Raw genomic sequence first — 26,012 nt, forward strand, 5'->3', positions numbered from 1 at the left:
AGTGTGCCACGTGCTCCAGTAGGTGGCGCCTGCATGAGCATGCGGACGCGAGAGAATCGTTGGTAGGCCGAATTCGGTGAGTACGTTTTCTCAGCTTTCCCGTGTCACGGTGTCGAGCGAGCGCGTCTGTCGTTGACGCTCGTCGAGTCCGTCGGTTTTTATCTAATCAGTGGAGGAAAATTCAGTTTCGCGAGAGTGTGAGTACCGGTGGTCGCGAGTGTTCAGTCGTGGCGTGCGTGGCGTGCACGAGATCGAAAGAGTCGCCCGAGGAACGAAGAGAAAGAAGAAGACGACGATTCGACGAGTCAGTCGACGGTGTGAGACGAACCACGGGAACAGACAAAGAAAGAGAAACAGCGGGCTGAGGGGAGGGTACGAGACGCGAGCGATAGAGGGAGAAAGATAGAGTACGCGAAACGAAATGGTGGAAGTGGGAAGAAGCTAGAAGTGTGTCGGCCACACTACTTGGAGGAACGAGCAGGGAAATCTTGCTTTTCCTCTTCATACGGTTGGATCGAAGGGGCAGAGGGTGGCTGGGTGGCGAAAAGAGAGAAACAGAGAGGAGGCAGCTCGAAAAAGGAAGAGGTAATCCAGCCACGAAGGGTGTACGAGAGCCGTGTGTCTCTCGGGGAGGAAAGAGTATCGTGTCGACAAACGAGAGTGCGAGAAAGAGACAGTGCAGTGTGCCGTGTGTAAACATACATCCTATTGCCGTGAGTGCGTGCGCGAGTGGCAATCAACGACGGCTTAACCATCGTCGTCGTCGTCGTCGTCGTCTTCGTCGTCTTCGTCGTCTTCGTCTTCGTTGTTGAACGTCGTCGTAATCGTCTAGATTGTACAGAACTACGTGGTCGACGCGTTTCCTCGTAACAACAAGGAAGGAGGAGACGTTTAAACTCGTTGAGGCAAACGTACGAGAAATCGGGCAACAAACGGCCCCTAGGTACCGTGCGTGTATCAATCGTCGCGGTATTTGACACGCGTATGAAACTTCATCACAAATGACAGTCAATCGGATGAGAAGGGAAGTCGAGTGCTGGCTGGATTCGTCTGTCTAGCGGGCAAAGCGGTACGTGTAATTTTATTCAACGGTACATTTAGTGGACTCTTCTGTAAAAATGGCTCCTGACGCTTCTTCCTTCCGTATATACATCGTACACTCCCACTTTTCTGTTTTTCAACCGTGTTGAAACGTTCCGTGGAATTCGCGTGAAATTCTTATCACGTTATGACCAAAAGCATCTTCCAAATCGGATCTATTTTATCTTTGAACTCTATCGATTAAATTTTTGATATTATAAGACGAAGGTTAGTCGTAACGGAGATAATTCCTAAGTCGGAGAATATTTTCCACATTACGTGACGTTACATTCGGTATGCCAAAATTTCGATGCCGTGCAGCGAACAGGACTCGAGTATAAAGTCGATACGTGATTCGTTTATAAACATTCGCGACCTATCCTGAACGATTTAGCGCGCAGCCTGCATGCGATAAACGTAATTAACAGGAGATAGTATCGTTACCGCTCGAACACCCGTTATGTCTTTTAAAAGCCAGCTTTTTACATTACTTGTAAATGACATTCCGCCATATTTAGTTCTCGTGGGTACATAACCTGATACGACCTTGAAACGCTACTTATCGGACGAATAAAAAACGTCTAGTAAATTGCGAATATTTTGTGCGAAATGCGTGTCACGTGTTTTATCCTATCTACAAAATACGAATTACCAATCATCGAACGCGTTACACAGTCGAACATACACATACTTACATTCGTATACTCTCGATGACATAGATTACGGAGGTTTCGTTATTTTCACTGTAACAGTATCTCTAGAAAGAGAAAAAAAAAAAGAAAAAAAAAGCTGATATATCTCGAACACCTGCTTAGAATATTTGTGAAAGTATTTGCTGTATACTTGCGGGTAGAAAACTAGTGCAACGTTATCGTACAGAAACGCGGCAGAGCCACGTATATCCTATTTTCTAAATTCCGATTTAACAATGGAACGCGAACAATACGATGATCGATCGAAATTTCTCGATCGAATCTGAACTAGCTGGCTTGAAAAAAAGTGACCCAAAAAGGAAAAAAAAGAGAAACGGGTGGTCCTCGATATTATCGGTAGGTTAACGAACCGGGAGCTCTGTGAAATGTTAATGTCTTATTACGTCACGTTCGTTTACCGTGGTCAGAGAAAGGGGTCAAAGAGACGAAAGGAAAGGGAGGAGGAAAAGAGTGTGAGACGACTAAAAATGGCGTGGCACGGTATACCATCGTCTCACGGATACAGATTACAGAGTCTCTACCGTAGTGCCACGTTAACCGGCCGGGATTTTGCTTTGTTAACTGACCATCGTTATCCCGTCTAATTCTCAAAACTAACACCGTGGAATGCGTTTCTAGTATTACATGTAACTAACGATAACTGGGGCATGTCTAAGGTTAGTCGCAAAGAAATATAACGAAATATCTATACAATGAAATAAATAGCATATAACATTTATTGGAAATTCGAATGTATAAAGATGCGTACATTACGTGCCTACATATACAAAACGTGTCTATCTAGATCCTGTTTCTTTAGTTAGATTCGAGTCGCTCAGAAGCAACGCTGATCAACTCTACAAATCAGAATTCATAAAAGAATTATAGACAATTATAAACACTAGTTTTTTTAAATTTTCCTTGGAATTTGCAATTATTCGTGCTATTCCGTTATAAGAAGCAAACGTATGAAGATTTCTTTTCTAACGCGTTGAATACCAAATATGTAGGTAGGTAGTGTGAAATTAATAACTTGATAGAAAGTGGAGTGGATCAATTTGTCTTACGAGATTTTGATTCTTAAAAATGTGAATTCGCAGCTTCATCCACCGTCTAGATTTAACTAAAATAAAGGAATATCCGTATCTCACTTGTATTCAATAGAGAAATACACCTCGCTCGATAACTGACCAGATAAAGTCTGCCAATTCGTAGTCAGTCAACAAAGCACCATTATTTCGCGATGGTTTATCTTTTTTTTTTCCGCACAGCACCCATCTCGCTCTTTCCAACGTGTAGCGTGGAACGCATGCACTTGGTCGCATTGCAGCCGTGAAATTGTCTCGTTCTATAGCGTTATATTCGCGACAAGAGAAACGCTGTAAACGCTCCTAATTGTTCTCGGTAGGAGGACGGACGGTCAGACAATAGAGAAAGATATTGGTAACCGTTTTATAAGGCGAGAGATATTAGATGTTTCCGGTCGAGGCACACCCGGCATCTTCCGCGTGTCAAAGACTCGAGGAATCTTGGTAACGGGACGCGAGCACTACCTGTTACGCACCCGTGGTGGTGCGTTTACATTGCATATTACAATAGGTTATCGCCTCTTAAATAGGGAATTTTCGCGTAGGGCCTCGTACGCGTACAACGATCGTTGTTCTTCTCCTACTTTTTGCCTGGCGGTTGTGAAACATGGTTTTCACGAAAGATCGTTGCGCAATTCGCATTTTTGTCTCGCCTCTTTCCTTCCTTTCTTTCTTCCTTTCTTTCTTTCACTTTTCTTTTCTTCGAAGCTGTTCGACGTTCGAAAGCATGGTCACGTAGCGTTCGACGTACGACGATGGTGAAACAATTCAAGGATCGCGAAAGTCGTCAAGTCATGATAATGAAAAACATCGTCAGGAATAACCGTTCTTTGTTTACGTGAAATGCAAAATGTCTACGTAGCCAATTTATTTATATCTGGATAACAACGATCGCTATCGCTGATAACCTCTGATGTTAGAATGCACGTTATCTGAGATATGATGCAATCGACAATCCGCGGATGATAACGATGGAAATAAGGTAAAAGGAAATCGCGTTATTCGCATCTTTCACAAGTGTGTAAATTATATGTATAGCGTATATACGCTCTTACGGGAAACCGAATCACCGATTAATTCATTTCTATCGCATTAAAGCAGAAGCAGGCAGAGCTGTTGCTCGTTTTACTTATTAACGGCGCGTCACGCGAATCGTTGGCATTTCACTCGTCCCAGAGACATCGATAGAGATGAAATTCATGGGAGAATCTCTCGCGAACGATGACGATGACCTTAGGCTCGACGATGGTCCCTCGTTGTCCCTCGTTGTCCCTCGTTGTCCCTCGTACGTGCATCATCGTGTTGATCTCTCCTGACAGTGTTAACGAGCTTCATCGACGAAACTCGTTTCCCCTTCGAGAAATTGCAGTCTAATGAAATTTTTTACCTGACTTTCCAACGAATCGCCGTCACTCCGTTTACTTGATTTCTAACTAACCGAGAAACCGAGAAATTAGATTAATCCGATCTTCTCTTGTTTAAATTGGAACATTACGGCGAAACGTGGCATCATTTTTAACCGATATCGTGGCTGACACAAGGTGATTCGGTAATCGTGGTATAATTGGAAACAGGCGGGTGACTTTTCACGAATAAAACGAATTATTTAAAATGTAATTTTATTTTTTCATTTTAAATAAACGCCGAAGTAAATTATCGAACAGGCCTACGCAAGGTAAACTCTACGGGTCATTCATTCGGTAAAGCGATCCATCTATCGAATATGTAATTTATGAAATTAATTTACTAAATTATATAACAACGTATCAAATAATCAATTCAACGAGAAAGTAAATTATCAACCATTTTGCATATGTAAATGTGGATCGTATACGTAAAACTTCATAATTTGCCTATTGAATATGTAATTTATTAAATTAAATTAACCAACAAATGTATCAAATTGAATAACGAAGTAAATTAGCGGACAATCTTACATAGGATAATTATAGCTAATATAAAGTTGAATGATTGAGCTACGGAACATGTAACTGCAGGCTTTAAATTTACATATGAAAAAAACACGCTGAGGTAGTAGAATAACTGCAATATTATTTTACAGATTTGTACAAGGAGAGGGGGCGTAAATAGCGCGTCCTTGCGGTGAAATTGACTACGAATTCTAATCGAATTACTTTGGATAATCCTGCGTGTGATTCCGCTGGCATGACCGGATTAAGCAACTCCGTTGCCACGTTTCCGAATCCAATTTACTCGTGTTTATGATTATCTGTTTTCGGTGCGTGTCAGTATGTTGTAACAGTGGTTATCAACTTACTAAATCCATCGTCGAACTTATTTCCATTCAAAGAATCATAACGGCCAGACCGCAATTCGGATCGTTATTCACGAGCCAACGTGGACTTTACTATGTTCTCGCTACCTACGATGTCTAGTTTGGAACGTAATTTTCACGCCAAGAAATAGCGAAATATTTCGTAGTTGTAGTTGCGCATGCTCGTCGAAGCATTCAGTAACTTGGAATATTTGAATAGAAAGCTAAAAGTAATAAATGAACTAGGAAATATAGAAATACACTTTTCAAATTTCATACGCTTTATCAGCAAGTATCTTGTTATTGTGCGAGAGAATTTGCAAATACTAGTATGCCTCGTAACTCGTCAAATTCCAATAGTAATATCAATTCAGTCGCACAAGAAGAGATATTTTACACTTAGTGTGTGAAATATGGAATACGAAAGAACTGGATCTTCTAAAGTTAGAATCACTACAAACAGTACGATCTGCCTTGTATCAAATTGTACAGCTCGTGACGATATTGCATTTCGAGACAAAGGTCCTGCAATTATCCAGAAATTAATTAAACACACGATTATTCTTTTCCATAATTTACTCGAACGTCGAACACTCGGTGACTTTTTCTCCTCCGTGTTCGAATCATCGATACTCGGTTGTCCTCGAGATAAACTGGTCGCGTCGGTGATTCGCGGAAGAATGCAGCGACCCGTGGTACGCGAGTTTACACTTCCTCCAATGTTATGCAACGTTGGTGCGTCGATAACATAGTTTCCAAGTTGGGAGGACTGTGGTGTTGTTCCTCCATGGTGGGATTCGAGGGGGGGACAACACGCCGTGAAAGTTTTATCTTCGTTTGATACGCGGCTCCGCGGCTCGTAATGCGCCGGTAGAACGGAACCAGGTCAACGGGCGACCGAGAGATACGCGTCGTGCGCAGGTGGATGATACTGGGACGAACGTAAGGTTGTTATTGGGAAAATGTCAAGTCCAATCAGTCGTGGCTAGATATTTGGACGAATCGACGTATTGTACGTTTTTCACGCCTACTTTGGCGAAACGTTTCGTGCCTGGCTGCACACAGCATCCGTGTGTATACGCACATGTATATAATAGCGATATATACTCTCTCGTTGGTTGGTTCGTCGTTTGCCGTGTAACAAAGGTGGCACGAGTTGCTGAATATCGGCCGTTCGATAGATCCAGGTAACCACTGATGAACGCGATAAAATTAATTAGGTACACGGTAATAGCGAGTTCCATAAGATACCCTCGAGTATTTCAAAGAGGAGAGGAGCGGAGATAGGCTTTTAAAGGGAGCACACGCTCCGACTGATCTTGTTTCGCTATTAGTGCACATTGCAGATATGATGTAATGACTCGTACAAGTTCTTCAAGTGTGAGACCTTTTTCACACTCTAATTGATATACGCTGTGTTTAATTATGTCTACGTTATTGTTATCCGTAATTGTTAAATCTAGAGAAAAAGGGGTGACCTAATTTTATGGAGGAAATACGCAGCTACGCTTCAATCTTTGGACTCGAATTTATACATGGTTTGTTAATTACTTAGTAATTACGTGTCGATAAGCCAGGATAGTAGGTCGATTGGAACTATTTCCATTTTAATACGTAGATAACGTGGTCTATTGATGTCGAATTTTTTACGTTCTTTGATTCTTTGGTCGATAAAGGAAGAAAAAAGTGTCGCGATTGATTTATTTCTACGGGAATCGGAAAGATCCGTTGGTTTGAAACGTAAAAATACCGAGGACGGAGGTTTTATTTCCTCTCTTATATCCGGCCAACGATAATGACGCACATCGCAGTACTAAACGGTGCATCGAATCAATTAGGAGGCAGAGTCGATAGCAATCGTAAAACTACTTTCCGCATACCGTGCATTTTAATCGGGGCGAAACGTCTGCCTGGTCTGTTGTGTCGAGCAGGGTGGTGGAAATACACGTCGTGACAACCCGACCAAAAATAATGGTCGACTAACTCTGTAACCTAGACTGGCCTCGAGAGCGGAGACCTAACTCAACACTCCATACTTCGCTTTTCTTAGAACCGGTACTTTTGTCTGTCTCTGCCTCTGCCTCTGCCTCTCAGAATGCCTGATCGGACAATACGAAGAAGTTTTCTGGCACACGTGTGCATGCACCACTATCCGGTCGTTCCAAAGAAAAATCGAAGGAACTGCGGTTATAAGGAGTCGAGCTTCGCTTTCTGGAAATTTTACCAAGTCGAAAAGAAACCGTTTTAAACAGCGAATCTTCCTTGGATCTTGCTATAAATTCGTATAATGGAGTGGTAGCAATTCAGCTAGTATCAGTGGCGATAAATGTTTTCATTGAACGTTAAATTTTTTTTTTAATTTAATTTGTACTTTACAATTTGTCCAGCTGGACATTTGATAAATTTTTCCGACTTAATTGCCAAATAACATGGGTTGGCTATCCCCAGCGGGATACCATCTTCGAGTTTGACTGTTTTATTTCTTAAGCAAGGTCAGTGAGGTGTTTTCTTTTTAGTCTTCTTGCTGTGAGTTTTGCTCTCTTCGGTAGCCAGCTGGTTGGATGTAGTGCCCTTCTTTTTTTGTATTTTTCTGCTTACCTGCTTATCTGCCGATTTCTTCTTTGACCGTTGGTATTCTTAAGTCTGGCTATATCCTCGCTTCTGACATACCATAGGACGTTGACTATTGTTTTCGGTATCTTCGGTTGTAGCGACTTTCGTTTAAGTGGCTCATTGCTGCTGTCCCCCGTAACGCTATTCTGTACGTCCAAATTGGTTTTACTATCGTTTCGTAGATCTTTAGCTCATTTTCTATGCCGAGTTTAGAGTTTCGACTAACATTAAATTTGTATCTTTTATTTTCGCTTTTGGTAAATATCATTGAAATGTTGGAAAGAACAAATAAATTTGTTACTAATCCGATTAATGGAAAATGTAAATTATGTTCTTGGAAATAATAGGCAATCTTCAAATTCGATTTCTGTATCGTAATGTCGTCGGAATCAACTAGTGCCAAGTTATCTGGTTTCAGTCCATTGCAAAACCACATGCCACTTTATGTGGTTTTATAAAGGATTATAACGTATATGATATCGTAGTAACTTTACGATTTCTCGTCGTAGTTTGTTCCTTTCTCGCACCAAACGAAAGGTTACAATTTCCTCTACAAGTTGTACAAAATGGAGTTGTCCGTTCATTATCACAATCCCTTTAATTCCTCCTTGATTCATCGTACATCATTGGTCGATAATATAAGCTCCGCGTGTCGAATCACCGCCCTCTCGTATTTCACAATATTATTAATCGTCAATTACGTAAACTCACCATCGTGTATCACGTCTGGTACGTTTCTCGACCAACGGACAATTCTCTTTTACGTCATTTATTCAGCGAACGAGTAAACAAGCCTGTTAAATCTCGAATCGATGAAACGAATCGCTATGTTCGCGAGGAAGAATAAATTTACTTGTTACGCGTTATACGACTCTCTTATGTAAGGTGGTGAACGCGTTAAGGATTATGGAAACGTATCGTCGCGTTACGAAAGGCACGAGGGGTTCGTAATTGCTGTCGAATATTTTTGAGATCGGAAGAGGCGACGCGGAGTGTCTTTGATCGTTGCTGCTGCTCGCGTAAATTCTCAACGTTGCGCGTTTAATTTTAAACCGGCGTACGAGAACGTGGGTGCCTACCCTGTACGCGTGTCTTTGTTCGTTCCTTTCATACTTCCGTGCTCTTCAAAGAAAATGTATTTTTGCATCTATTTCGTTCATGAATCGACTCTATACAGTTGTTGTATACTGTGAAAGAGAGTCGTAGAACGAAGCCCCTAGAGATATGTATCGTCTCCTGTTTGACGTCGCGTATGCGAACGTAGTCCTGACGCAAATGTGTTTCGTAGCGTGATGCCACGAAAAGAAACCGGAACTGGCTTGACGCGAGGCTGACGGTCGAACGAATAATCGTGACTATCTGTACGCGATATCCTCCTTCTCACACACTCCATCTTTTTCTCTTGCATGTTTTATCGCCAGTAACAGAGAATATTTATTGTTATCGAGATATCGGGTCAGCTATCTGTGAGATATGCTAGCAAGGAATTTATTTTATTAAGCGTATCTTTTTCATTCCATTCGTTCGTTTATTGGGCATCCGCTTTTTCTACAGACACGATCTTTACACCTCCAACTCTGTATCTTTAGCTTCCTGTGATCGTAATTTTGTTAGCACACGAAAGAGAAAGGTTGTGATCGATTATTTATTTTAGCTTATAATCGATATGCCGGTGATTTTGACGCAAAACATTAAAGAGAAAATAGTATTATAAATTACATCTCATCTAAAAAATTGAGTTAAGACTTTGTAAAGTTTCTTTATCGTAATTTTAAAATTGAAATTCTAAAAATATAGGCTGAAACTTCATTGGCATCTATTTGATTTTATACACGTAAATCGTAGTTTTCTTAATGTTGTACACATTTTCGTTTCTACGGTAACGAACAGAGGAGGAACGTTATATCTATAAGTATTTCGAGGTTTAGTTTGAAATTTTTGCACCGAAAATTGCTAAATGGAAATTATGCAAAATATCTGACAATATTTTACACGCGGAACTATATCGCAGTGAATAGCTAGTGCCGCTTTGTTATTATTAATTTGCAATTTGTGATCATTAGCTTTCATAATCAATTAACTAATATTTGGCCAAGTGTATCATGTAAATACATAGAATAAGTAATCAGCCGTTCTGCACGTAATTTTCAAAGGCTGAAATAATTAACACGTTTCGTGTAAAATTCCATGCATAGTAAACTATCTGATATTAAATTATAATGCAGTGGATAATAAATTTAAATAGACACAAAGAGATTTTAATTTGGTAAAGTATATAACGAAAAGACTTTTTATATTGACTTTTACAGATTATTTACGTATCACGTTTCGTGTAAATTAGAAATCTATCGGAAAATTATGTACGTACGGAAGTCAGTATGCCTCAAACCTTAGGATTAAGGTCGTCAAATTGTAAGATACAAAAAATCAAATAATAGTAACTCTGCATATAATAATAGTGATCTGACTGTAACAATACTAAGTCAAAACAACTGCATCAAGAGTTCTAATCTTAAACAGTTTAGATGCACACGGGATGATAGCGTGATTCGTTAGAAGCAGACCATTTTATACATAGAATTTTTTTGATGAATTTGTATTTCTGGCGCCGTTTGATCGAAAGAAGGGGATGATGACTCATACGTCGTTCGAGTATGATTTTTTTACGTTTGATTTATAAATGATTCTAGATTTATATATTACCACTGCGTTGATATTTTTAATGTTACCTATTTTATTTATTCTGTACAGACAGAGTGCACCCTCTATGCATTGCACTGTGCATTATTCGCGGCTGATACTCATCGAGCTATTTTCCGTAGCAGCTGTGCATTATAGTAGTTTCGGGCTTAAGTGTTGCAACAGAATCATTATATAAATCTAGATTATTGTAATACTTAGTTATTTAACTCCCGCGCTCTCGATATCTGATCAGCGTTGCACACGCTCAAAAATATATAGTTTTTCATTAAAAAGAAGAAAAAAAAAAAAAAACATCGTAGCGCTAAATAAAGGTCGCAAATATACATCATAAAAATTTCATTCAAGGTCGTTCCGTCGATATTTCATCGTCGATCTCCTATCTATTTCGCACGTGCAGAAAGATAACATAACGATACGTCCTTTAGTTATCCGTGATACTATTTCATTCACTCGTCCATGAAACTTTGCGTTACCGATTTTTACGACAACGCGATGTCTGATTTATTAACGATTCAATTTCTTCGTAAACGTGGTCATTACGATTCGAGATCGGGACCGGTGCATTCAGATCGGCCCATAAATTATTCAAGACTCCTTTCGTCTACCGGGAACGACTGGTTTTCTCGACGTGCGTATACAGAGTAACGAACGATAAGAAAGCAATTTCGCGTGCAGCTGAAACAATCGGAATCGCAAATTGCAATCGGAACGTGACCACGTTCGATGGAAGCCTTCGTCGATCTTGCGGAAATCTTTTTTTTTTTTTCTTTTTTTTCACCGATCGATCTGTTTCTCGTCGATCGAGGTTCGCTTAATTATTACTTCTTCCAACCACTTCTAAAAATAATCACCGACCCTCTTTTGCCGATCCGCCAATCCCGTTGCAGTGGAAAACGGTCAACGAGAGAGTGGATCGATCGATTTTGCAACGAGCGAAGTTAAATGCCGTTTTCGGTGTTCCGGAAGGGACGCCGGAAACGAGACCCGTTTACCCTTACGTACGCGAACCAGAGCAGCGCCACTCCCATAGAGAAGAAGCAGCGCAAAAGTGAGAGTAACTATACACACGATTGCCTTGAGCCTGATCCTCCGCGTTCAGTAGGCGTTGAAATTTATTTTCCATATAAGGCGGACAATCGAATCGTTGTGTTGCTTACGGATGCGATGTTCGCGCGTACGAAACACGTGCACGTTGTTATTGCAGTCACGGTGCTCGAATTGTTTCGCCGGACAACGCGACTGCCTTCCGCGATTTGCCAGAGTGGACACGCATCGCTTTGTAAACGGTGGGAACGTTTGTTACGTTTGTCTATGGAATTGTTTGAAATGGCGAAATAAATTTATTACGCTTAGGAAGAATATATTAGGGGGAGAGATGAAGTTCTAAACGTTACGTTGTTTATGGCAAAAATGATTACTTTATGAATGAATGATTAAAGGACTACAGAGTCCTTTAATTGGTACAGCTTGATTTTTAATAAAAGTTGTTCGACGATGGGGGATGTAACGATTATTTGTACAGACTCTCATGGTTTTATTAATGCAACTAAACGTAGATGGAGACTTGCTTTATCCACTTGATGGGAATATATTGCTTGGAATATTTTATATATCTCTGGACACACAATTACGCAGGTTGTGTATATTTCTGCAATCTTTACGTTTCCTATAAATGCACAAACATTCGCAGTTTAGTTATTTAAGATTGTCTTTTAGCGATTAGAAGAGTTTAGTTCGTTCCAGTTTTAGCTGTTTTTCAGCCTTTCAATGTCTTTTTCGTAACTGCATGCGCGAGAATTTTTCTCTTAAAGGTCTTAACCATGCTGATTTCTTATTAATGAAAAGATACGTAACCTTCAGTTTGCGTTTTTCACGGTTCTATTTCAAGTCATGGACCTTTAACATTAAAGAAAGAAATGGATACTTAAAAATAGTCATGAAACGCATAGTATGTATATATAGCAAAAAGGTCGCCACTTTTCAAAGATGTAGCATTATAATACTGAAATCTTCTTTTTTACCTGATATCGTAGAATCGAAACGCTTAGATTTAATATAGTCGAAACACCAATAACAATAACAGATCTTTATCTGTTTCGCTACCATACAAAAATTTGAACAATTACTGTCCTCGCCACTATCTGATTACGCTATACATGCTTAGTATTCGATTATTACGATAAATGTGTAATATTTATAGGAAATAACGTATTAATAGCGTGCTAGTAGGTTTGGCAACGGTATGATTTATTTCAATATCGTTCACGCCAACACAAAATCAAGTACGACGCTCCGTCAATTTATATGCACACAATCATCATTCGTCACTAACTCGTTTCGTCACAACGGCTCTCTTTCACGCCGACCACACTCCTTGACAACGTTGACAACACCACCCCCGACGCGGACGACATTCTTCGACCACACTGGCAGCACTAAAAGCTCGCTGGCAACACTAAAAAAAAAAAAAACTCATTAACGGTCACCTTTTATACCCTGGCTCCGGTATACCTGGCACGCCCATGTCCCATGGTCTAGTAGACCTTCTTAATTACTCAGGGTTTTCTCCCGATACTACACATTTGTCAGAACGTTAAAAGTAAAAACTGATTTTTATCTTTTTCACGGTCAAAATCTAAATTTAGACGATAACGAGAACTGAAAGATGGTCATATTTCTTATTACCGTACCCTATACCATCACACTCGGATTATACATTTACGTTAAATGCTCGTTAAGTGCTTTTACGATGAAAATTCCAATAAACTGGAAAATTCGAATTTTGTCTGAAATCTATTTGAAAATATTTCCTTTATTCGTTACTAAATCACGGATAAGCACGCGAGTTTATAGAAAATTCGAAGTTACAAAAATATATGTCGGAGATGGAAGGACATCGGGACTTCCTTTTTGGAATTTTGGGAAATACCCTACCCTAGTCCAGACTTTTACTATAGCTACAGTTAAGTAATAAAAATAAGAAATAGTTTTAATGTTCCAATCTTGCTTTATGACGATGGGTTTGGGCTCGAAGTGACATAGCGTGTCACTGGGCCTAGCCACGGTCACGGAAGGGACGTGTACCTGACAGAGGTATGAAATGATTATATGGCTCTCCTTAAAGCAAAGATCGACCCGAGAGGTGGGGACAGGAATATATAAGGGCAGTTCCACTTGGACTTGGGAGTCTTGTTGTAATTCACGCAGATAAGTTTACTTTTAAGTGCAGTCGTACGTGTATCACATCGCATTCGTCATTCCGTGGACCGTGAATTCATGATTGAACTTGAATTAGTTGTCATTAACATCCCGACCATCCTATCGCCTCCATTACTTCTACATTAGCTATATCCGCGATGGTAAGTTGAGTAAAATTCATCGATCGCCCCAAAATTCCAACCCTAACCCGACATATAAAATATCCAAAGTAACAGTACCCGCCATAATATTCGCTAGAAAAAACAATTCTCTACCTAGGTTTCATATCTGTTAATTATTTTGGTAAAATTACAAATTCATATAAATGTTGCATTGGTATCGCACCTCGGTAAACATTTCCAAACGGAACAAGTTTCACCGTGGTGTGATCAGATCGACCATTCACAGTTGTTCCTTGTTTCAGCTACACGAGATGCATCGGAGGGTGGGGTACAGCAACTACGACGGCAAGATCGCCGGCCTGTACGATCTCGAGGAGACGCTTGGCCGCGGTCATTTCGCCGTCGTGAAGCTCGCCAGGCATGTTTTCACCGGCGAGAAGGTCGCAGTGAAGGTCATCGACAAGAGCAAACTCGACGAGGTCTCGAGAGCACACCTCTTCCAGGAGGTGAGAACACAAACGATACGATGGCGTTCTTTTTTTTCTTCTCCCCGGTTCGCTCTCGTCGCGTGTCTCGTCGACGGAAGCGACTGCGCATATCCTTCGTCCCTTTGTTCCTGTTCCCCCTATGCGTCGTGTAAATGGGGATATGTCGAGCACAAAGCGGGTCGCGAAGGAAATGGAACGCGTACTAATCTCTCGCTTCTTTTCGTTGGTTCGCTCGATGGCCGTGCGCCGAGTATCGTGCTCCATAGCACCGAATTTTTACCGCAGACTCTCCAGTCTTTCAGGCCTTTGCTTCTTTCGTTCGACGATATTCCAGGGGATCCTTAGCTTTTTTGAATAGATTTTTGATAGAAGAGATAGTGGTAACTTGGAGTTAATTGGCAGCTCTGAGTAGTAGAGTCTTTGATTAACGCTAAAGGTCGTTTCGGTGAAAGTGGGCACAAGTTTGAAAGACTGGGTGAGGTTTTACTCAAAGGAACAGACGTCGAAGCATGCAGAAGCGGAAGGTTTACGGCGCAACTCCATTTATCCGAGTTTTGGTTCTTTGGAATTTCAGTTTGTCGTTAATTAAACGAAGCATCGAATTGGTGAACTTTTATTACAGCCTCGTCCGTAAGTTTTCAATTTTCAAGCGACCCAACGTCGATACGTTCTTCGCTCGATGAGGATCAACCGGTAGTTTATCTTAACGACATAGATATCTAGGTGGAAGGAATATAGCGGTGGGAAACGCGTTACGCGAATTCTTAGAGTTTTCTCCATGGCCGCAACGTTTAAAGATAGAATTCGATAATGCGAGTAAATTGATCGGAGGAAGTTGTAAATGAAATATTGCGTTAACGCAACGTTGATCGTCCTCAATGATCCATCGACGTAACACGGAATAAAGTTTCTTAACGTACAGATCTAAGAATCTCGATTTCCATCGAACCATCGCCAAGGTCCATCCTCTTGAAACCACTGGCAATCCGTATCACAGAGGATCTCTATGATTCTTCACCTTTCTCGTTAAAGCGAACAAGCGAGATCTCGCAAACAGCTTCCTACGATCTCATCGTTTCGCGACATCGGTGTTAAATATTAACGACCGATTGCGTAAGATCCGCTCAACGGCCAGCATCGCGTAGGTAATATCTACGATCCGCTTCGAACTTGTAGATCTCGTTAAGGTCAACGAGATAATGGCGCAAGGGGGAAGGAGAAAGGGTCATTGACCAGCGTGGTTCGAGGGCAAACGTCGAACCACGCTGTTGCACCATGTCGACTATCCTCTTTGTTTCTCTGTCTGCAGGTGAGATGCATGAAGTTGGTGCAACATCCTAACGTGGTCAGGCTTTACGAGGTGATCGACACTCAGACGAAGCTCTATTTGATCCTGGAGCTCGGCGATGGCGGCGACCTCTACGATTACATCATGCGACACGATAGCGGGCTCAGCGAGGAGGTATGTATACGATGGCTCGAGCGTATTGCACGTAATGATCTTGTTCTACCAGGGAAGAGCAAGAGTCATTTTACACGCGTTGACATCACGCAGGAGTTCTTGAGCTGTTTCTTTGCCACATTTTCTTTTGCCCATCATGACGCTTTGGATGGACGTAAATGAATAGAATTAATTGATGAAAGATCAATGAATTAAGTAGTAAAAATTCTTTTCATCGTAACTTGATTACGTAATTCCGGAGATTTTTCCGTTGCTTTTCGAAGCATTTGATGAAAGATACGCGCATGTTTGTAATATGTCCTTCGATTGCAACGAAATCTTCGTTCGGGTGTCACGATCGACGTTACGCTTAAGCAGATTTCTCGAATTATGAACGACTTGTAATTGTAAACGTTGAACGACGACTACTCGAGGTTATAGCGTGTCGAATGTCACTCGTATCCCAAAGGGTTAAAAGCATTAAGCGTTCCAATCCTTGAATCACGATACAAACATCGTAAAAACCTTGAAGCGATTTTAATGCCTCGTTATTCCTTACTCATTGTGAGACAACAGCTCGCTACATTCGTTCGAGACCAATCCTATATCTGTTAATACTCGACTAACTCCTAACTGTATCTTCAACTCTATTAATAACAATTCTATTATCGATTAAAGTCTAATTATCATGCGCCACTTACGAATCACAAACAAATGTGTGTGTTAGTGTGTGCTAGTCATTGAAATCGGAACACTCCTTACTCATTGCCGGAAACGGAGAAAATGTATCAAGAATTCTTGCGCAACCTAACGACTCGTTGCACATTGATTTGATTCGTTCGTTCGATTTTATGGGACAGAGAATATCATCCTCTATTTATTGTCTTTCGACGTGATTGGTAGAGTCCCAAGGCCGTAACGTTATTCTCAAGGCCCGCTGATAGACTTTTAATCGATCACAGGTGGCTAGGACGTACTTCCGGCAGATAGTCAGAGCCATATCGTATTGCCATCGATTGCACGTGGTACACAGGGACCTGAAACCCGAGAACGTGGTGTTCTTCGAGAAACTCGGCACCGTGAAGCTTACCGATTTCGGATTTAGCAACAGATTCTGCCCTGGTCAGAAGCTGGAGACTTCCTGCGGGTCCCTCGCATATTCGGCACCGGAAATTTTACTTGGTGATAGTTATGACGCTCCTGCCGTTGGTGAGTACCATAAAATCAACTCGTTGTACTTTTATCGATGTTTCGAATGACTTAATATAATTATAGTACAAGGCGTTAAACATCGACATTGACGGGCTAATTCAGAGACACCGAGATTTTGTTTGTGTATCAATTTTATAACGTTTCGTTGCAATGCTGTGTTGCAATCGATAACGAATTATATGATACTGCTGTATACCGCGTATATTTAGATTCTTCTTCGTATTTGTTTATTCATACATCGCTGACTTTTCTTCTTGTATTCATCATCGAAATTGGGGTTTTCAGATGTTTGGTCACTAGGCGTAATTTTGTACATGCTAGTATGCGGTCAAGCGCCTTTCCAAGAGGCGAACGACAGCGAGACCTTGACGATGATCATGGATTGCAAGTACTCGATACCACCGCACGTATCCGAGGGCTGCAAGCGTCTGATAGCCAGGATGCTCGTTAGGGAGCCAGAAGGCAGAGCGACGCTGAAGGAAATAGCAGCTGATCCATGGCTGGCCATTGGACCCGACTCGGAGCCGCTGGAGGCGTTGCCTCTGGTCTCCAGGCAACAGGTGTCCGATGATCATCACAATCATATAGTTACCAAAATGGTCAACGGGAATATTGCCACCAAAGAAGAAATTTTGGAGTAAGTATATTTATCAAATATTTAAGATATTAAAAAGAGTATCGGGAGCATTCTACTTTTATAAATCTGTTGCATACCCGTGCCAAAATCTATGGTACTTACGTGTGCGATTAATATTTCTAATATTAAAATTTACGCTACGTTATATTTTACTGTTACATTATAGCTTTTTTCACGAATGGTAATTTAAAAAAGAATATAGATTTTATAATACGTCACGTATATTTTTTATTCTATGATAAATCAAGTTTTGGTATTGATTGGCTCTCGCAAGAATCTAGCTAATAGGATGAATCGTTTAATAAGTATTCGATATCTACTAAAATCATCGTTAATTAATTTAATTGTAGAGCCCTCGACAAGAATGAGTACAATCACATAACGGCGACGTATTTCCTGCTGGCAGAAAGGAAGTTACGAACTCATCGTCAGGAACAGGTACAGAAGACTCGACCGGAAATCCTCGAAGTCTCGGCTAGGTATACCATATTATACACTATATCGATACAACTTACTGAAAGAGACAGTCAAACGTATATCAATCACCTATACACCTAAGCATTGGTTATTTTCAGCCGGCAAGATGACGCGGCCACTAATATGCGTGCCGACCAAAATTCATTGAGCACAGTCAACCAATCGTTGCTGAGCGTGCCACGGACGCCGGGTGACGTACCTCAAGTACGTATTCAACAATTAATTCTTCTTTTAACATTCGTACTTAACGAACTAACGTAATAATTAAATTGCGAGTTTTGTGCATTTGTGCAAAATTTAAAGGTACAAAAATCTGTGGTATATATGTAGTATATATGCAAAAATATATAAAATAGCTAAAGTAAAATTCCTGAAATAAATATTGTAATACTTTGTGGATAAAATACGTACATCGTTTCTTAGATTCCATTTCTATAATTGTGTTCATAAAAATAGAAATTTGCATGAAAATCCGGAGCATAGTAATAACACCAGATATTTGTTTGTCGATTTATTACGTAAACTTTCCAAAGGATCAAAAGAAATGTGTTTTCGTTGCAGAATATTCGAACGCGGAAGTGCAGCATCGTCCAAGAGGAGGAAGACGAGGACGACGTGTCTTCGTGCTCAGGTCGCGATGAACGCGGTAGCAATTCCACGTTGAACTCGTTCAACCGTCGAGGATCTCGATCAGAGGGTAAACTGTCGCACATCCTACAGGAGAGGTTGTCTCAGCTTCCGGAGAAGCCGAGCCTCAAACCAATGTCGTCGCAGCGAAATTCGCAGAAGGACATCAACGTGGTTCCTGTGACTGCAGACGGAGATGAGCGACTGATGTCTAGTCCAAAGAGTGGGAATATCAACGATTCCTCGTCGTCTGTCCAACAAAAGACAGCGGTGAGGCCTCAAGCGGGCAACCAGCTCGTGGACAAAGTACCTGCAGCAACAATGCTCGACTGCACCAGCCAGGAGAACCTGAAGAACCGTTTGGACGACGGATCATTGCCTGGCTGGTCGAGGAAAGGATCCTCGGAAAACAGGCCAAAGTCGGTGTCTGACTGCTTGAAGTCGATGGGACCTGTTCCAGTGAATAAGTGGAGGATGGGGTCGCAACATCGATCCTCTGCCTCTTTGGATTCCTCGTCGACTATGGGTCCGTCGAAACCGTCCGAAACCAGCACGACGACTACCACGACCACTATTCTCACGGAGTCGTCCACGGTATCGATTCCTCTACGACCTTTGAGCGGTCTGAACGATAACCTGTCGTTGACGCCTAAGTATAAGACCATGCCCTCGCCAGGCAGCACTGGTTCCACGTCTACGCCTTTGAACGAAATCTTGGAGGACGGAGATGCGTTACCAGTATCTGGTAGCGAGAGTAGCGGCTCCAAGTGTCGGGTGGTTAGGAGAACCGGGTACGAACAGAGGAAGAGCAAGTTCCACAAGACACGCACAACCTCCTGCTCGAGTTCAGACGCTAGTGACGATGACAGTGAGAGTAGAAAGAAGAGGGCGCATAAATTGAGCACATCTTCGAGCAAGTCCATGTCTTCGAGACGCGATAGTCACGACGATTCTAGTGATTCGCAAGATCCAGGAGGGAGTGGTGGAGGTAGAGGTGGTGGAGGTGGTGGAGGAGGTGTAGGTAACGGAGAACACACAACTGAAACACCGCCGAGCGAAACAAGTAGAAAGGATAACGGAAATAGCACGAATACAACAACCACAACGACTACGACAACGGGGGGAAGGCATAGGTGTTCGGAGAACCAAGTTATATTCGGTAGGAGGCATCGTGCAGGTAGGAGAAGAGCCGGAGAAACCCGACTACGCGAGAGTCAATCTCTGAACCGTATCACAGAAGTGCAGGAAGCGGAAGGACCCTCGTCGTGTCACAGTCACTGTCACGTGTCTCGCAATTCTGCTGTTCTAGGAGTCCAAAGCATGTCCTCGTCTTCGTCTTCGGTATCTCAGAGCAGTACAGGTTCGCATGGAATTCCACAGACGTTATCTCAGGCGGCGGCGACCGTTCAAAAGGCCAAAGGTTTTGGAGCGAGGCTTTTGCAAAGTTGGTCCCTCAGCACCGGCAAGTCCTCGTTATCGCAATCGTCGAACAAACAGACCAACTGTAGTTCCAACGGCAGATGTAGCAAACAGGAGACGCCACGAGACGCGTGTCAAAGGATCGGGATGTGCGACGAAAGGGAATTGAATGGTCGCTCGGTTAATCAGATACCGTCGAACGACAAGGAGAATAGGAACGGGTCGATGAATAGGAACGACTGCAAAAACAGGAAGATCCGGTTGCTTAGTCGGTATTTCGCCGTGCATAAGAAACTCTGTGTTCCTTTACCAGGATTGTTCGGTAAAGGACGCCTCTATAAAGCGCGATCTTGCGGTAGCATTGCTCGAGATCGTGTCAGTCCACCGTCACCAAAGTCCATGTTATTCTGCGCCACAGCGGATGACAAGTGGCGAGATCGTAAACAGTGGTGCGACGCGAAGCACCAGCATCGCGGTAGCGACGGGGATATCAATCAGAATTTGGGTCTGTCGCATTTGGTCCAGGAGAGCGTCGTGGGAAAAGGCTGCAGCGCGTTACCTGCCGTCTGCCACATTCACCTGGGCGATGCGTCGAAGTGTTGCAGCCTCTGTTGATGAATCCGCACGACGAGCAGGTCGATGTACAAACGACGACGGAAGAAGACAGCATGGGTCGCGTAACTTTAATCCGGAGTCGTTGAAATCGTGGTCCATGCGACTATGAACCATGCTTCGTCGCTGTTTCGTCGTTGTTTCGTCGCTGTTTCGGCGCTGTTTCGTCTCTGTTTCGTCACTGTTCCGTGGCGACTAATGATCGCTGCTGGTGATCAGGAAACGGCGAGGACGCGCGAAGAGACGCAACGAGACGTAAGGGGATTATCACGAAGTGCAATCAATCTTATGGCGGCCGTTTCGCATGTAGAGATGGAAAGCGAGGTAGAAGAGGAAGAGGAGAGGAATATGATGAAAGAGAAGGTGCGCGAGACAACGCAGTGCGACGCGATTAAACGGAAGACGAAGAGGAGGATCTCCTATACGCAACGCGTTGTGGTGATCGTTAACAGCCGCGACCTCTCGGTAGATTACACAGCACGCGTCACAATGGTCAATGTATTCAATCGATCACGTCACGTCCCCTCCATCAGACCGATGCTGCATCAGTAGAAAACCTGATCCTGTAACCTTTCGAACGCGATGCGTAGTCGAGAAAAAGACCAAAATAATATTAAGGGTCGTGTCGAAAGGGAGAGAGCGTTATCGATCGATCTTTCGCTCTGTGGGAAGTGTATCTAGTCCGTATGAACAAACCTATATTAAATATTACAGAGTTTATTACTATTATTAATATCATTATTAATATTATTATTCTTAATATTTTATTATTATGATTATTGACTCTAATTATTAATATTATCGTCACTCTCTTGATTATTGTAACGCAGACATTGACCGAATCATGCGAGAGTCGCAAGAAGAAGGATCCGTTGAATCCGCAAGAATGGATTGACATTTTTTGCTATTTTGGAGGATCTTCCCCTTCGCTCCCCTTCGTGTCCATTTGTTCCCTTTTGTTCTCCTTTATTTATCTATCTATTCCTTTACCTCTAATCCTCCTTTTAAAATTCTGTTCCTCCCGCGAATCGCGACTATTGTACCGATTTTCCTACATATAAAGAATTAGCATGCGTTCTTGGGTCTCGCACAGTGGCTCTCTCAAGAGATGAACGGAATTCCTTCACGAGGAACAAAGCACACAAGCGAGACCGTATTTATATATGTAACACGCTAATCGATTAGGCTTACGCGTGTACCGTTTCGATCGAGGAACGTACTCTGTGGTGCTATACGCAAACATCTGACGTGACGAGGAAGAAACACCAAGAAAATGGAGAATATCGAACTTTTTTTGTAACTGTTTTTTTCGACGTTCTGGGGGATAAATGCCATAAATCGAAATTGAAAGTAAAATGGTATAGTGATGGTATAGTAATTCTAAAAAAAAAAAAAAAAAGAGGTGCACGTAGACGAGTAGAAATTGCTCGGAAGAAAAAAGTTCCGATACAAGGTGTTCGTAATCTAGACTCTTATTTATAGAATTTACGAGCGTGAGAAACAGAATGGATTCAGTGAAAGAATAGTTGCTTCTGTAAATTCTAAGACAAGGAACAGCGGAAGTTTGCAAGGTCTATAAAGTCCGGAGGAATTATGTCACAAGGGTACAAGAATCAGGAAGTTCTGCGCATCGATCACTGTCAAATCTCTGAACAAGAGACCAAGGTTCAAAAAAATCCAATGTTCTCGTCCCTACGACGTTAAGGAATATCTGTCGTCGAAGAAAAGCCGACGTTCAGATGCCAAAGCGACAATACGAAGTTTTGAAAAGCCTAACTGAATATCGAAATATTCGAAACTTACAAAATGGACCATCGAAAGAGGAACAGGATCCCCTAGGACAGAACTCTGTAATAGAACGATGTGCACGATGTTCTCTTCCCGTCGTACAATTCAAGAGACGATCCTCTTCGCCCTTTGAAGCAATTGGGTGCGAGTGTCAGCGCGCTTGCCGGCTGAGCGCGCGCTTCATTCTTCGCCGTATTCATCACCAATGTCATCGTCATCGTCGTTGCCGAATGCGCGCGTTCATTTCTTGGAGAACGTAGGACAAACATATGTATGTTGCTGTGCGAAACGAAATATTTGGTAGAATAGAAGCTGTAGAATGCGAACCTGCAATCTATTATCCATGACAAAATACACTTTTTTTCCTGCATCGATCGATGATGTTAAAAGTAGGTCGGAAGGAACTTGGTCGACTTTGTGAAACTCTGTAGATCGAACGCGAGCCATTCGGCAGAACTCTCGCTGAACCTGAGCGATGTACGTGCACGCGCTTTTCATCCACTTTCTTATATATCTGTCGCGATGATTGGGGTGCTATACTAATCGAAGGTGTAAACTCGAAACGTATTTATTTTCCTTTACTTTTCTTAAATTTTTCAAACTATTTTTTACAATTTTTGTAGTATTAGAGAAAGACTAAATGTTCAAAAATTAAACGTTCCTTTATCGTAAAAATTGTCAAAGAGAAAGGGTCGAGTGTTTTTGAAATATACATTTCTAAGATTTATTGCGTGAGCGGTATTTTTCTGGAAAAAATCATCTATATTTCTCTTGCAGGACGATCGAAGCCTGAAAGGATATTTTAAGCCAAGTAAATAACAGGTTTACGTTAATAAAATTCAGATCTTAAGTCGCTTGAATTCAAGCAACTTGGCTAATCCGAACGAGGCTTAAAGATTGATACCGCTGATATGTCAATTCTTACTTGATCGATGTTCTCATAAAAGGAATTAATAGGTAGTAACGCTGAATGAATAACTGTTCGCTCTAGTTGTGAGTCACTGTCTGTATCCTCGCCGTAGTATATGTTGATTGGATCGCTTGCGACACTCTGAAGACATATCTATAACGTTACGTCTACGTGTTTTTGATACGTAGAAAATCCGAAGAATCGGCTTTGCTTTTGTGAAATTCGCCGCATACGGCGCGTAACTATCGTTCCTTACTACGGGACAAAACTATTTCTAGATATTCGTGAAGCTAGAATTGAAATTGAATATCGCAACAGGGACCACACGTCATCGCAGTCCAGAATTCGTCGTCTTATCGTTAGAATATAGAAGAATTAGCGATAGAGACAATAGACAGTTGTGTGTAACGTTCCTTTCTTCTTCAATTACTGTACGAAACTTCCATTTTTACAATTTTCAAAATTAATGCTAGTAAAGTAAGAGTATCGATATCTGCTAGTATCGATAAGAATCCTGTAATGAAATAAACTATTTTTTTTTTTTCTTAAAAAATACTGCTTACATTTAGAGTTCTCTAACGATACTGCGAGTCAGGAAAATATCAATTTTTCAATCTAATATCATTTTTACGTTGCCTCAAGGTATTGCATTATAGTACGATGTATGGTAGCAATCTGACAAAGGCAATATTCGAGTCGTATATTTCTGTAAATTTGCAATTCGATTCTTCAAATCCTAATGGCACCTCGTCAATCGCGACGTTCTATGTTTCCTGAGTAGGCCAAGAGCGTTTGTATGTACCTAAACTAAATCCGCGCATAAACTGTATGTACCGAGCCAGATATTTTTTAGCGTAATACAATTTATTTATTATACAACCTGAGAAAAGGAATGCAAGAGAGAGAGAGAAAGAGAGAGAGAGACGATCCTTTCCAATCGTCACTGCCGACGATCGTCGACCTGCTTTATTCCTCGTTGTAACACTTCTCTCATCCTCGCCTCGTGTCGTCGCCTCGGGAACGAGATCGTTTGCTTCCTCCACAAAGACTGAGCAAATTGTACAATAAATTTCCATAATCGCTTGGATGCCTTGTGTCGTACGATGACGATGACTCGACGAGACCAAAAAGGAAGAAAAGAAAACGAATCATACTGGAATAATGTCTCGAGAAATCACCGTTCTTCGGTCATGTTTCGTTGAAAGCGCGACGTTATCAAACGTGCACCTTATCACGGCTGAAGTGTTGGTTTTAAAGAATAAATAAAAAAAAAAACAAGTAATATTAAAGAATAATAATAATAACGATAATTTACACTCAACGAATTTGTTCATCGTTCGTTTCGAGTCCCAACGAATCGCGACCAAGGTGTAAACGGGCATTAAGATTATTTCCGTTCAATGGAAATTTAAGAAGAAAAGAAAAGGGAAAGGAAGAAAAAGAGAAGAAAGTGTGTGTGTGTGTGAGAGAGAGAGAAAGAGAGATAGAAAGAGAGAAAAAGAGAGAGCAGGGAAACCATGACGCGCGAATTTTGCTATTTAGCTAAAGCTACGCGGAACCAGAGTGACATGCTTCGTTGCCGGGCATTATGGGTCACGGTGGTGAATTCAAGCTTGACCAATTACACGTACACATTCACACACGTATACACTCTTTCCCTTTGGAACAATCGTAGAATGTACGCCGTGTGTCCGTTCAGTTCGATCACTTTTTACGCGTTATTAGTGGTATCTTTGCCAAACACGAGAAAATTCGAAAAAAGAGTAAAAGAAAAAAAAAAGGAAAAAAAATATAATAATAAAATAAAATCGTTGAATGTATGCCTGCAGCTGCAAGTAACCTAGCGAAGCGTTGCGATTCTTGCATCGAGCTATCCGCTCGACGAAACTTCCTGCGCGACGCCATATTGTCCCAAGTGGATGCTCTATCTATGATAAATAAGAGGTATTTTTCGTGTTGTAAATGAATCCATTTAGCGATACAGCACGATTAGAGTGCGTTGTAAGAAACGACGAGAAAGAGAGAGAGAGAGAGAGAGACAGTGTGCGTGTGTGTGTAGAAGGAAGGAAAATAAAAATAAGAAAAAACGATCGAGATAACGAGGATTCGATCGAAAGTGGTGTTCTAGGAAATATCGCTTCGGTGTAAACTTTAACGAGGCGTCGTTTTCGCGTTAATTCTCGTTCGCTAGTCCAGTCGAAGTTGTCCCTGGACAACGCTACGCATAGAGTACAATTGTTCCCGTGATGATTTTTGTATAAGTGAACAAAGTATGTCCCCCTTTTTTCCACCGATGCTGTACACATTCATCGAGCGCCCCTATCTCAGTTTTAAGTGAGAATGATAAACGAAGAAAAAAAAAAAGGAAAAATAATTAAAAAGAATATATACGTATATGTATATATAAGAAAAAGGTATATATATATACATACAAGACAAGTGTCTGCTTAAATTTCGTAAATGTCGGCCCAACTTACTGCCAGTTGAGTGTAACAAACAGACAAGGAAACGAAAAAAAAAAAAAACAAAAAAAATAAAGATCCATTCGCGTGCTCCGGTGACGAGGACCGTGTGTCGTCGCGATATACCGGAATCGTATAAATCATTCATGCAATAAACTGTGTGCCCGA

At 41.6% G+C, this 26,012-nt stretch overlaps 1 protein-coding gene across 1 annotated transcript; it reads left to right on the forward strand.

The window, feature by feature from the left end:
• Positions 1–58: 58 nt before the first annotated feature.
• Positions 59–25,918, forward strand: LOC117234616 (SNF-related serine/threonine-protein kinase). The gene is made up of 8 exons (XM_033496010.1): positions 59–1,069; positions 14,074–14,277; positions 15,569–15,721; positions 16,663–16,909; positions 17,198–17,549; positions 17,900–18,028; positions 18,125–18,230; positions 18,588–25,918. Exons 2-8 carry the CDS (start codon positions 14,083–14,085, stop codon positions 20,685–20,687), a joined length of 3,282 nt encoding a protein of 1,093 aa, XP_033351901.1. The 5' UTR covers positions 59–1,069; positions 14,074–14,082; the 3' UTR covers positions 20,688–25,918.
• Positions 25,919–26,012: the final 94 nt, after the last annotated feature.

This window comes from Bombus vosnesenskii, unplaced genomic scaffold (assembly GCF_011952255.1).
Source record: "Bombus vosnesenskii isolate JDL3184/JDL3185 unplaced genomic scaffold, Bvos_JDL3184-5_v1.1 scf7180000013305, whole genome shotgun sequence".
NCBI classification, from domain to species: Eukaryota; Metazoa; Arthropoda; class Insecta; order Hymenoptera; family Apidae; genus Bombus; species Bombus vosnesenskii.

Bases quoted from the DNA above. Each gene is read 5' to 3' on its own strand.
- LOC117234616 (XM_033496010.1), top strand. From the start codon at position 14,083: ATGCATCGGAGGGTGGGGTACAGCAACTACGACGGCAAGATCGCCGGC. The intron at 14,278-15,568 runs GTGAGAACACAA...CTCTGTCTGCAG, and splicing joins GAGCACACCTCTTCCAGGAG to GTGAGATGCATGAAGTTGGT. The intron at 18,029-18,124 runs GTATACCATATT...GGTTATTTTCAG, and splicing joins ATCCTCGAAGTCTCGGCTAG to CCGGCAAGATGACGCGGCCA.